The 14903-nt window shown below is 33.3% G+C and overlaps 1 protein-coding gene across 1 annotated transcript in view; it reads left to right on the plus strand.

Annotated features, from left to right (window-relative positions):
• LOC150092375 (protein ROP-like) overlaps positions 1–14903 on the plus strand; it is a 255485-nt gene that overhangs the window by 130340 nt on the left and 110242 nt on the right. The window contains exon 9 of the mRNA XM_090414916.1: positions 3083–3293. Coding sequence (XP_090271042.1) covers positions 3083–3293 — 211 coding nt within the window. The remainder of the gene's footprint in view (positions 1–3082; positions 3294–14903) is intronic.

A 14903-nucleotide genomic window follows, 5' to 3' on the forward strand; every position in this document is an offset into this window, starting at 1 on the left:
TTCCCTTTGGTCTGTATCTATCCATTTTTGGTAGCCGATATGTTTCCATCCTAAATAGATGTTCTTTCCATTTCTCTCTATATTCCTTGATGTCTTCATTTCTTATATGGTCCAGTTTTGTGCATCTTTTTATTGCTCTTAAAAATCTCATCTCTGCAGCTTGTATTTTATTTTCATCTTTCTTTTTAACAGTCCATGTTTCTGAATGATATAATAGTGGGAATGGCTATTACTTTGTAAAATTTTAGTTGAGTTTCTCATCTTGTTTTTTTTTATTCACTGTCCATTTAATTGTTCCACTGATTTTCTGAAATTTCTTTATTTTTCCACCTCTATCTTTATCTTTTAGATATGTTATTATGCAGCCTAAATAATTAAACTGTGTCATCTGTTTTCTTATTTTATTTTCTCTATTTTTTGGATCTAACATGATCTCAACCTTTAAATGCCATGACTTTTGTTTTCTTTTGTGAGATTTTTAAATTGTATTGTTGGCTTATTTTGTTTAATTCATAAACTAATTTTTTTGAAGGTCATCTTCATCATCTTGTAATATAATCTGATCATCTGCATACAGCATTGTATTGATAACAATTCTTCTGGTTAACTGAATACCATGTTTTATTGTTGTTTTTCATATTTTAATAATCTGATCAATATATATATATATATATTAAATAGAGTTTGAGATAAGCTACATCCCTGTCTGACACCTTGATTTATTTCAATCTCTTCTGTTAATTTATTACCTAACTGTAATAACTGTATTTTTGTATCTTTATATAAACTTTGCATTGCTTGTATGAAATGTAATGGACATTCTTGTTTTTTTATTATATTCCAGAATTATTTCATATCCTTTATTTTGCATAGGTGCTATCCGAAACTTTGGGGAATTTGACTATATATATGAAATAAATGAACTGAAGCCTTTTAAACCTATCTAGTTTTTGGAGGTTGAGTGGGCAGTTCAATCTCCACCGGAAGAGAATCAGAGATAGCTGGCCCAAAACTATCACCAATTATAAGCTGCAACTGACAAAGAGATGGGCATACAACTGTTGCCATCTCTGGTACCTAACTCTAACAATATGTTTCAGTCTGAAATAATGTGGGTTCTGTGGTCAATTTTCTTGAGTTTATGGAATGAAAAACCTGAGTTTCCAGGAGAAAAAACCTGCAAACCATAAAACTATTGGCCATTTTAAAAATAAATAATAATAATTAAAAAAAAAAAACTTATTCTAACTTCTAGTTTCCACCGTCTCCTTCGAAGTAGTCCAGCAATCCCAGTGGTTTTTCCATGATTCATTGCATCCCTTGGAAGTCCTCCGGTGCAAGTGTGTTGAGCATCTCCTGTGAGTCTGTCTGGATCTCCTTAGTCATGTTAAAACAACACCCTTTCAGCTGGAATTTAATCTTGGGCAACAGGAAAAAGTTACTGGAGACGAGGTCTATCAAAAAAATAGAGAAAATAAAATAATAGAACAGATGACACAGTTTAATTATTTAGGCTGCATAATAACATCTAAAAGATAAAGATAGAGGTGAAAAAATAAAGAAATTTCAGAAAATCAGTGGAACAATTAAAAGGACAGTGAATAAAAAAAAAACAAGATGAGAAACTCTACTAAAATTTTACAAAGTAATGGCCATTCCCATTCTCTTATATGATTCAGAAACATGGACTGTTAAAAAGAAAGATGAAAGAAAATAGGAGAGGATGAAGAATGACTCATGTTTTTGGAAGGCAGGAACTGTCAAAGAATGAGTGATATGTGGGTGGGTAATTGTTGTGGTGGAGAACTCAGTAGCTGCTCCTCCACTTGTCTCACAAACATTGTGGATAGTTGGTTTGCTATCTGCAAGGATAGTCTCATGCACTTTTGCAATGTTTTCTGGTGTTGTGCTATCAGTGTTCATCTGCAATGCTCACCATCATTGTCAAACATCAGTGTACAAGCACTACTAGCAATTTATACCTTGAATTATTTGTACCACAAAAAGTTTTACTTTGGCTCGTGGCATTATCACCAATTGCTTCCTTAAGCATTTGGTGAGGTTGAAGCAATATTTGATACAGATTCTTTGCTCCTTAAAGCTGGCATTTCAGTTGGAGAAGAAAATTGCCAAATCACTAAAACATGACATTACAAAAATGCATGTAACCCAAGAAAGCAGCCTCTCAGCTTGCTGGTCATTGGCATACTGATTCAGAAAGGGTACTGCTTGCATTTATACTAGCAAAAGGCCATACTAGAACCAGTTCGTTCGCTCTATTCAAATTCCCTGAACTTCTGGATAGCGCCTCGTAATTTCATTAAGGACTAGTCTTTCGTTCTTGAACAAACGGTGGCCATGAAACTTATGATGTTGTCCTAAAGCAAACTAAAATGCCCTAGCTTCTACACAAAATTAGTGTTGTATGTATGTATTAAAACATTGCCATATGACCTTTTATCTGAAATATATAAATCATCAGTGAATGTAATGACTGTTACTAGATTTTTAATCTCTCTGTAAATAAGGCTTATACGTTGACTATTCATAGCTATTTTTTAAGGAAATTACAACATAGACTAATATATTAACTAAATATTTTAAGTATTTTAGCTAATAATTTAATTTTATTTTCATTAATATATTAGTCTACATTGTAATTTTCTTAAATATAACTCTCACATTACAATTATTTATTAAAATAATTGCAATTTTAATAAATTCTTTATTTAATTTTTTCTTATTACAGCTGACTCTTATTGGCAAACATCATTATAATAAATGCATTCACTATGACTAGTTGAAATTCCTGACCAAAACCCATGGGCATGATACTATTCAAAAGGAAATTCACTGTATCAAACTATTTGCTAAAACAAACTGTTCCTACCTATGGTCCTTATGAGTTTGCTCTAATGAGAGTCGTGTATATTCTGATTCAACTAACATTTTCTCTTAAATGACTACCATCTGGTCACATTTGGGTGATTTTAAGAGTGGTGTTTCTGTATTAAGCAGTAGTTTATTACATTATTTTTACAAATTCAAAATGGAATCAAAAGGTACATTTTATTTCAAATAGGCAAGTAACCAAACAATTAAAAACTTTCATCGAAAGCAAAAGGATGGCTTCTTCGGGTGACAAAGCTAGCATGAAAGATCTTGCTACAATGATTAAGAAAATGCCACAGTATCAAAAAGAACTAAGCAGATATTCCACTTATTTGCATTTAGCAGAGGATTGTATGAAATGTTACCAAGGCAAAACTGATAAGCTCTGCAAAGTTGAACAGGTAAGATGCTAATAGTTATTTGATGTTTCATTGTACAATTATATAGGTAAACATTTTGTGGAATAAAGTATAGCTTTGAGGGGATGTGCAGGATGCTGTGATAATCCATCAAGATTCATTGTTACTTTTTTTCTCTCAACATTTTTTTTCCCTTCTGATGTTTAATTAGGTTTCTAATCTTTTAGATTTCTAAAAGATTAGAAACCTAATTGACCCACTCTCACACAATTAGAAACCTAATCCTACACAAGATGTTGAAAAATCTAGTATAGCAGGGCCATGTGTTGCCATGGAGTTAAGGAGAAAGAGAGAAAGCCTCTGTTATGTGTTTTTCTTTAATAGCTGGAGGTTGTAGTCCTGATAAATGGAGCAAGAAAAGCGGTTCCAAAGAAAAGAACAGAAATAAATGAAATGGAGAAGAGGATAAGTGTTTACAAAGTTTGAATCTGAACTATGTATTGCTGTTGATTTGCAGCTACTCATATTTTGATTGGCTTGATGGAAAGTGGAGGAATAATGGCAACTAGTTTAGCAGTGCATTGCCTATGAAATACTTATAGCACAGGCATAAGGCAAAAATAAAATATTTGTGACTGGAGCGAGTGAATAAGAAAGAGGTCACATCTATTAACCAAATTTCTGGATTATAAGCATTTTTAGGGAGATCATTGACATACCACTCCAGATGTGAGAATATCCAGAGTGGATCTGGAATTTAGCAATTGTATATGGGAGACAGTGACTTGGACAGAAGTACACAAAATTTTGCAGGTTGAGGAGGCTTTGGATATGAGATGTTTGTGCCAGGAAATGTTAAAGTAAATTAGCCCAAGAATAAAAATGCAATACTTATTTGGAGGTCTAAGTATCATCAAACATAAGGGGAAGAGGAACAAATCTTATGAGAAATAAGACCAAATGCTTTGGTACCATTAAAGGTTTTGTTTTGTCATCACTTCATTGGAAAATAGCAAGGATCATGAGCTTGAAACATTTGAGCATTACAAATGAAGAAGAGGAGTGGAGTATGTTGTCATCAGCAAAACTATGTATAGGAGAAAGAGTATGAGAAAATTGATGAAATGAGTTCATCATAATCAAATTCCTGACATTTTCCTCAAGGGGTGTATAGGATATGATAGTACTACATGAAAAATTTACATCATTACTAACTTCCTACCTACAATTTTCTGCCTTTTAAAGTTTCAAAATCAGAACAGTGGCACGCAAACATTTTTCCCCCCATCAGTGAAACATGTCATGAATGTTTAAAAATGTTTCATAGCTATTTGTAAGTCTCTCTCTCATTACATTTATACAACTTGTCAGATTCAATTATGCATATGACTAAAGACCATATGCAATAATGAATTTTCCAGACTTGTCGAGAGGTTGGCATATCTGCTCTCGAACCAACAGGTTGCAGGTTCAAATCCTGCTATGGGTATGGATGTTTGTGATCATCTTTACGTAGAAGATGAATTTCATCACCCAGTGTGAGACTGCTGTCTTGCTTACTGGAGGCTTAAAGTGGGTTGAAAAAGTTCCATGTATGGTCTACAGAGTAGGGTTTCTGGATTATGCGCAAACACAGACACAATATAGAAAATTAATAAAAAAAATTTTAGTCCATTCACATGAACATACCATAGGTTTATAGAAAAACTTTCCATGGATAAGAGCTACATAGAAAAAAGCAGAAACCCTCCACTTGTAATTTCTGTTTACTGTTGTCCAGTTTCAATGAAAAAAAAAAATTACTGCTGAGATTTCCCTTACAGGACTGCTGTTATCAAAGTACATTATCTAAGATAACCATGTAAATATGAAGGAGTGAGTGTTGTACAGTGATTCACTAGTAAGAGGTGTAATAGATGAGAGTTCGATAAATCATACTTACCGGGTGCAAAAATTAAGGATGTTTTGAGCAGTTATTTATTCGAAATAATTTTCTTTATTTATATTAGTTATTTATTTAAAATAAATAGTCATGAACTGTGACAAATATCAAGACATTCACAGTGTGACAGATAAGGTGAAGCATCTGTGTGCATTTTAACACCTAAAGGTGAGTGGAGACTAAGTAGCACACTCACTGACTCAAATTTGCACTGGAATTAAAAGCATATTAGCTCTCTCAACAGCACAGGTAACTTAGTTCTACTCAGTAGTGTTAAACTGTGAATGAAACTATGTTGTGTATTTTGTTTTTTTCATTCACATTTAACATTGTTTATTATATATTAATCATGACTTGTATAAAAGTTATTTATTAATCCTTATTTAAGAATTATTATTTAAGTATTTACTCTGAATTTAATCAGCTATTAATTAATTAAACAATAATATGTCTATAATTTATTGTAACTTATATATATATTGTAACATGAATATTATTATAGTTATCTGTATACGAAATGAAAGAGTTGATTAAGTAGCTCTAATATTCTATTTATTGTGTTTTTATTAACTCAATGTAGTGGTATAGCCTTATGTAACATTAACGAAAATGTTTACGTTTATTTGTTGTCATGGAAACGCATGAAGTAAACGAGCGCGAGTGGAACAGAGCGTGAGCTTCGATAACGAAAAGAAAAAAATAAAAGGTAACAAGGAGAGTTGGGACGGAATTTTTGAAGTGAAAAGAAGCAAGGTTATAAACTAGAGAGGTGGAAGTAAATGAAAGGTTCTCAAGGGCAGAAGTTAAAAGGGATAATATTTATAAGCGAGCAAAGACGAAGTGAATCTTATAGTTAGCTGAAGGTGAAGTCAGCAGTAATAATAAAAAGTAATTAATGCCGTAATCGGATAATATAAAAAACTGGACGTTCAGTGAAGAATTCTGAATAAATCCAGTTAGTCTAGAATTGCAACCTATTTCTAATTTGCCCTAAGGAGAACTGCACAGTGTTTAATTGGTTAATGAGTGGTAACAAGGATAATTAAAGTACCCTACAGTTGATATCTAGAGTTGTGAAGTGCGATTAATAGCATTTTAGTTATAACTGTCGAGAAGTCTTATAGATGTGTTCTTAAGTGTAATAAATATATTTTGAAAGTATACTCACAACGTAATTGATGTACTAAGAACTATTTCTGGTAAGGACTGTCATATTGATTTATTTCAGTGCATGAAGAATTGAGTGTTAGTTACGCTACATTTAATCTAACTTTAACTGTGGCAATTCTTCGAGATTGAGAATTGAAAATAAAAATTGCTTGAGAGATATTTACAGCTATTAGTGCCTGCGGTGTTTTTTAAGTGTATAGCATGGCTGAGAAATGCATGGAAACTGATTAGATAGGAAGTTCTATTATATTTAATTAAGTGTAGGAACTTTGTGACTCAGAAACTGAGAAAGTGTATGTGAAGGTTTGGAAGATTGAACTAATGTGATTGACTTGACCTAATGTTTAACTTGATTCTATTGTTTAAAATTAGAAGTAGAATTTGTGTATGTGTTATATAGCTTATATTAAATGTTTTATTTTGTTAATCTAATTATTGTGTTTGCCTGAATTCCTTTTTATTGCACCGTTCATAAAAATTCGAATCTTGCGGGAATCCCAAGTGGAAAACAAATACTTCGGCCAGAATAAATGAGGAGACTGCTAACTAAATATGAATTGATCCTGCTATTTTATATAGACTAATCTAAGGATAGAGTGGTGCAGTATAATAGAAATTTCCCTACCCTTGGATTGGTGATCAATTTACAATTAGTTGTTTTTTTTGATGAAAGTGACTTATAACAAGATGGCGGATTCGAACATGAAGAAGAGAACATCACAACAGTAGAATACCTGCAGCTGAGAAGGGAAGTGCAATTAGTTATTCCTTGTGGTTACCTGTTAGATAACTATTTGTCTTTTAATAAATTTATTTTTATCCTTCTCAACAACTTTGATACTATTTTGTGTACACCATTTTTTAACTGAGTATGAGGTCAAGTTGTTAAAAATTGTTAAAGATGGTAGAAAAATGTCTGCCTCTTCCAAATTTACATAGGGTTTACTCTAGGAAAGTAACTTTTTTATATGAATTGAATGATTTTTAATATTGTTGCTTTACCATCACACCTACTGGAATAACCACCATATACCATTTGTTAGGAGATCTTAGAAATGTATATGTAACATTATTGTTGTTATTATTTTTGAAATAGATGTTTTGTTTATCTTCAGAGTTTCTCTGATTTGAAAACTTCCAAAACATGCTGTCAGCCATTGAGCAGTGAAACATAGATGTTACTTCTTTATTAGAATTATAAAATACTCTAAATGCGTTGTATTCCCATTACTCACTTATTCAGATCAGTGTTAAGAAACATACTGAGTCAGGGATAAGGAGATGACCCCACCCTTATAAGGCTTTGCTCTGATTTTGTTGCCTGGATGTTTCTTGATAGGTTGAAACTAGGCTCTGATAGAAATATGTAAGTTACTAAAAGAGCTTTATATATAGTAAATGGTAAAGAATTTTCCATTGTAGGACTAGAGCAAACAGGTTGCTTCCAGCCAGAGGTTGAGTAAGGCTGTGGTTAGCAACTGCATGAGAATTTTGGATTTTTGCATTAAGAGTTGCAAATAAGTGGAATTAGTTCTCAGAGGGATTGAGTGTTGAAGAATTTTAAGGAGAGGTATGATATGCTTTGTGGTAGATCCCCAAAAATGTCTTCTCTCTCCATGAAGATGCATATGTAATAATTTTAACTAGTTAGGCACAAGTTTTAGTGGAGATAGCAAATTAAATATGGAAATAGAATAAGTAAGGCTTGTATGCCAAGAAGCCATTTTGAATAAATTTATATGAAAGTAAGAAATTAGCTCTAACACCAAATGAACAGTATACAAAACAGAGTTAAACTAATTTTAACGTATGAATTTGAGAGCTTGGGTATACATAAAACAAACTGGAAACCAGAGATATGTGAGTTCTGAGGAAGATAAGGGAAATAAACAGATGTCATAATGATAGAAAAATAAAGATAGCTGAAAAGAACTTGAATTATCAATATTCAGGAATGTGTTAACAAAGTTAATCTTCATTGGTATGGTCTCTTAAATATAATGGAAGATTAGCAGAACAAGTTTTAAGCAAGAATAGCAGGAAAAAGACTCAGAGGAATATAAGCTGAGGTCCCTTTTGTGACAGAAAAGGCAAGATTACATTTCGATGGCATTGAAGGTGACAAGGTTATTCTTGCCCCATTAAAGGATAGGGTAGAGATCAGTGTTTAAAGTATTGGTTGTAGATCCTACCTGCCCATTCTCTGGAATTTTTTTCGTTTTCCTGTTCCCGAATCCCGAGAAAATTTGGTCGGGAAATCAGGAAAATTTTTAAGAAATTATTTTTTATTAAATAAATCATATTTTAATATTTTTTTATAGATTGCCGTCACAATGAATAAAGAATATAAAGAATGTTGGGAATATTTTAGAAAAGATAAAGATAACGAATCAGCTCGTTGCCAGATATGCTCCAAAACTTTGCAATGCAAAGCATCATCAACCAGCGGTCTACATAGGCATCTAGTATATATTCATGGAATGAAAAGGAAAAAACAATCTGAATTGAATAATGATGAGCCAATGCCTTCATCTTCTAAGACAGCGCTTCCCAAACTGTGGGCCGCGGCCCCCTTGGGGGCCGTAGGTTTTGTTGAGGGGGCCTTGAAATAATGAAAACAAATTTAAAATGTTTTAAGACTAAGTAGACTTTTTTTATTTTAAAGGAAATGTATTTACCTTTTATTATTATTTCTTTTTTGTTATTTTTTATATTTTAATGGAAAAATTCACAAATTGGTGTTGGTTCACAAACTTTGCTACCTGTGTATTTTGGCGCTTAATGAATATTAGTAAATATTGCTTATTCATATGTTTCATTTCAAAGCAGTGGTTAATTGTATTTACTTCGAATGCTCTCCAGGGAAGCTCCAAATCTTCCTGTCCCTTTCATCACGCGTTCGTAATCAGGGACTGGTGATATTGTCTTTATATGCATATCAAAACTCGTTTTATATTATCACTGTCATCCGAGCTAGTTTTCTGTTACCAATAAAAGTTTCGCATATACTTCACACATGAAAAAAAGCTTAAACAAGTTCATGTGGGGAGATAGTAACTCGCTTGCAGTGGTAAACAACACACCCTCCCTAACAGCCACTATACTGCAGAGGCAATAAAAACAAGTACTTTTATTATGCCAGTGAATAAGGTATGAGGAGTCTGTGTAATATATTTCTCAACAAATAGTGCAATTAGAGACAACTGGGATAAAAACACACTAATTAACGAATCACATGTCTCCTCATACAGAAACTATGTATAGACTGAAACCAAACCATATGTTGCGTGGGCAAACACAGTATCTAACTAAAAACTATTGTTATTAATTAGATGTGTGCGAGTTCGATTTCCCAAGGCATAAAATTCAACCGAACATGTTAAAATTCGTAAAAGTGTTAAAACCAAGTAATATATATAATGAATGTTACGGCAGTTTCACATATGGAATTCGGTTGAAGAGAGTTAACATTTCAACTCAATTGTTAGCTATGCTTTTATCTTTCGGTTGCGCGATCTTTTGTTAATACCGCACCAATCATATGCACGTTTTAATAAACAGACTGCCTTTGCTGTCTGTTTCGCGTTAGGCTTAATTACCGTAAAGGGAGAAAAGTCACAAAAGAGAAAAATGTTCCTGGTCCGGGGATTCCCTTATTCAGGTAATATTCACTAATTTCATGTTATCAGTCTGTGGTGTGCCAGTATCGGTAAGTGGTGATATTATATGATCTATTCTACGTTAAAACATTTAACCCTGAGATGAATAAGTGGCTGATAAAAATTTAAAAAAAATTCCTGCAAACAATCAGAAGAAGCAGAAACAGACTATATTTCATATTTTACCAGAACAGCCCGCATCGTCTTCAGAACCAAACGGTAAGAGGCAAAAAATGTAATATGTGCATTTGATTTTTGCAATATTTGCTGTGTATGTTTTGTATTGAATATAAATACAATAAATACTATAATAATATATCTCTCTATTAAGATTTTTTTTTGAAGGTGGGGGCTGTGAAATATTTTAATTTTTGCAAAGGGTGCCCTGACATCCAGAAGTTTGGGAAGCACTGTTCTAAGAGACAAACGACAATTTTACATTATGTCAAGGGACTGGATTTAGAAGAAACCGTAAGCAAATTAGCAGCCTTGGATGGGATATCAGTCAATGCCATCACAAAAAGTGAGTTTATTACGGAAAGTTTCACAAGCAAAGAAATGCAGTTGCCAAGAAGTCCATCCTCAGTTATGACACTAATATATAATTATTATAGTAAAGTGAAACAACTGTACATCCAGAAATTGGAAGTATTCAAATGTGATAATAAAAAACTGAGTATTTCAATAGCAGAGTGGACCAGTGCAAGAATCGCAGATACATGAATGTTCACCTATACTGCAATGAGACCTCTATGAACCTTGGTTTAATAAGAATACATGGGAACTGTCCTGTGGAAAAAGTGTTATCCTTGCTTCAGGAAAGATTAGAAAACTTTCAGTTAAAACTTGAAAGTGATGTGGTTGCAATTACAAGTGATGGTGCAGCTGTTATGGAAAAATTCGGAAAATTATCACCGACTATTCAACAGTACTGCTACAACCATGCGTTACATCTAGCTGTAACAAAAGTATTTTATGTTAAAAAGTTGAAAGGTGAAGCATCAGTGACTTGGCAGTGATAGTGAATTCAATACGATAAAGATGATAACAGTGATTCTCAGTTAGATGGTGTGATCCGAACTGATCAGTATGATTTTGCAAGATGATCTATCTTTGGCAATTAGCAGCATACAAAGAATTATGAAAATATTTAAATATTCTCCAGTAAAAAATTCTCTTTTGCAGCAAGAAATAACCAAGAGTGAAAAGAGGGAACTAGAAGTCATTTTGGACTGTAAAACACACTGGAGAGAATGATAGAGAGATTTTTAAAGATCGTAAATCCGATTAAGACTGTGTTTACAAGAGCTGAAACTCTATCACTTATGAAAAGAAGAGTATTATGAAATATTGAGAGGTATGTTGAATTGCTTACAGCCTGTAAAATTAGCAGTTGAAGCATTAAGCAATAGAGAAGCTAATATTCTCACAAGTGAAGGAATTTTTAAGTTCCTGTTCAGTAATTTAGAAAAACAGAATTCTTCAGTGAGCCAAATGCTTTTAAAGGAAATAAAATTTGAATTGGTTAAACATAGAAATAGTGATCTTGTATCTCTCTCAAAGTACTTGAGCAACGTTAGTTGTTTATGTGAGATGGAAAAGGATGAATTTTTTGCCTTGTCAAGTAAGAATGAAATTGCACAATTGGCGAAGTCATTAATGGAAAGACTTTTTTAAAGGAACATTTACAGCAGAAGTTCCAATAAAAGAAATAAAGGATGTCCTTACAGAGATTTCTGACATTAAATCAGAATCTGATGAATTGACTAAAGCAATATCAATTTCAACATCAAAGGCTAGCCCTATGCATGCAGACAAAATATTTGCTTCTCTAAGGAAGGAAATGAACTTATATGAAGCAACGCATTCTCTCACTCCCAACTTGAAGATGCTTTTAGGCGCACTCTTAACAATTCAACCAACGTATACAGAAAATGAAAGAAATTTTTCCACATCAAGTATATTTGTTACAAAGCGAAGATCACGATTGTCTGATCAGGCAATGTTTCTTAAAGTTTCATTTTAAAAATGACAAATAAAAACTATTTGAAGTATTTTTTAATTTTGAAACGAATAATATTTGCATTTGTTTTCTATTAATGTTTAATTTAATAAATAAAATATTTAAATGTTTTCAGATTTCACACATAAAAAAACATTTAAATATTTTATTTATTAAACTAAACATTAATAGAAAAACAAATGCAAATATTATTCGTTTAAAAATTAAAAAAAAAAAAAGTGTACGAAGTGCCTTAGACGATAGAAATATAAGATCTGGTAATGTTGGAGTCTTGACAAGTAACAGACTGATTTAGAGGAAAATTGTAGATAGGAAGTTAGTAATGATGTAAATTTTTCATGTAGTACTATCATATCCTGTACACCCCTTGAGGGTACATGGCAGGAATTTGATGATGATGAATATTTAAATGAGATCGGGAATGTTAATGCATCGTAAAAACTCACTGTATACTATAAGATTTGGTTAAATAAAGTTTGCATTAATTACGTTGTTTATATTTTGAGAAAACCTGAAATATAACAGAAACCTAGCCAAAATGATACCGTAGTGACCCCTGTTTAGTGCTCAGGGCAAGAGATGCACTAGTCATGAAATTTCAGTTGACCTCCATTTAGGAAATTTCATTTACTCATTTTTTGCTTCGATCTTTTACATATAGGAGTGTCTCGAAACCTCTGAAAGACTGCGCCGGGGCCACGAACCCAGGTTGTCCCACCTTCTCTATGGCTTTTCTGTTTATTAACATTTACTGTTATAGCCATTATTACAGATGATCAACGAAAATTAAATAAAAAAGATTATTTCGGGAATCCTCAGGAAATACAATTTCTCATTCTCGATTCCCAAAGGTTCCAACATGTCGGGAATTTGGAAACACTAGTTGTAGATGATCTTGAAGCTTGGGATGTCTGAGCACTACATGGTTTTTTGAAAGAGTAGGATGAATGAAGTGTATTATCATCAGGAAAACTGTGAATGGGATTAGTAGTGATTGAGAGTAGGAGAAAAAGGATAGGTGATAGAGCTCTGAGGCACACACATGCAACAGTAGTGGTGAAACTTGAAGAGATGCCATCCACCACCATGACATAAGCGATAACCACAGAGAAAGCTAGTTGTCCAATTACAAAGAGTGGCATGTAGGAAGGCAGTTTGCTTAGCAGCCCTCACTGCCAAGCATAAGGCCTTGGAAATATCAAGAAACAACGTGTTTCTTCGAACCTTTCCATGACACTTAACCAGTGGTGAGTGATGTAGGCTAAGAGAGGTCAGCTGTGGATCTAGATTGGCAGAATTTGTACTGGTGGTTATTGATTAATGTGCACTAGGTAGTGGTGAAATTAACTGTTAATGACTTTCTTCATTATTTTGAGAGGATTGAGGTGTTGGTAGGTAGCTGGATACAGACTTTTATCTCACTTCTTGGTATAGTTTGGATATATGCTTGCTTTCATGCATTGGGATAAATGCCAGCTGAGTAAAGAAGATTGTAGAGATACATGGAAAGGCTTATGTGTTCACAGTACATGTTATTTATTTTCACGGTATTGATGACAACACAGAATGACAAAAAAATGATATTAACTTATTTGCTGATAATCTCGTCATGACGGGAGGAATCTTTAAATGGACTTTTTCAATTGAAGGTGAGTTAGCCGATCTCATACGGAGGTAGCAGGGTTTTTTCCTCCCAGAAACTCTGGATTTTCATTCCGCATACAGACAAATCAGTTCTTCAGAACACACGCAGTTTACAGACAAAAAATACTATCTGTGGTGGTGGTGATGGGTAGTAGATGGCGCTGATGTGGATGATTGGTAGTAGAGGTTCGGTGTAGTGGTGGAGACAGAGTTGTACAATAGATGTGAATTAGTATTTCATTGCGGGAGTCTTCGGACTCCTTGGAGGTGTCACGAATAATAATAATAGTATATCCAGCATCTTCAGAGCACAAAAACAGTTTGCCACATAAGCAAAACAACAAAAATTTAATATAATAGTGGGACTAGTTTAAAAAAATTGTAATGGACAAAAAGTCACTTCCTGGCCAAAAGAAACTTACTTGCAGTTCCACATACAAATTTGCTAAACATTTAGCTAAATTAAAGGTCAGGCATAATGATTAGTTTTGATATCACTTCACTATTTTCAAATGTACATTAATTGAAACCTTGATTTACTAAAGTCACATTTTCCCCCAGATATATTTGAACTATTTAAATTTATACATGCAGGTTATTTTATATGGAAAGGGAAGATATACAAACAACTAGATGGGACAGCATTCGGCTACACCGCCTCTTCTCCTCCTTTAGCCAATTTCTACATAGAACACTTAGAAAAAGCTAGCTATGAATATAGTCACTCTCAAACTATGCTATGCTATGTTGATGATGTGTTTACTATTTAGCCACATCGGAATACATTGAATACATTTTTAGTGCATTTAAATAGCCAACATCCTAAAATCCACTTCACAATGGAACAGGAAGCTAAACGACTGTCTGTCCTTCCTGGATACACTAATCACAAAGCTTGCAGATAGTTCCTTATGTTTTTCTGTTTATAGAAAACTCGCACATACAGGGAGATATTTGCACAAACAGTTCACACCATCATCCAGCTCAACAGTATGATATCCTAAAAACACTAATTCACAGAGCAAAAGCTATTTGTTCCAGTGACAATTCTTCTACTGCTGAACTCACTTATGTCACACCTTCTTAGCCAATTGCTATAATCTTCATAGGATAGAAAAAATACTAAATGATCCTCAGAAATCCCCTCCATTGCCTAACACACAAGATTGCAGCAAAACTGTTACCATCCAATACATTCAAGGCACATCTGCAAA

This window comes from Typopeltis vanoorti, chromosome 26 (genome assembly GCF_054136105.1).
Source record: "Typopeltis vanoorti isolate ZY-2024b chromosome 26, IOZ_Tvanoo_1.0, whole genome shotgun sequence".
Classification (NCBI taxonomy): Eukaryota; Metazoa; Arthropoda; class Arachnida; order Uropygi; family Thelyphonidae; genus Typopeltis; species Typopeltis vanoorti.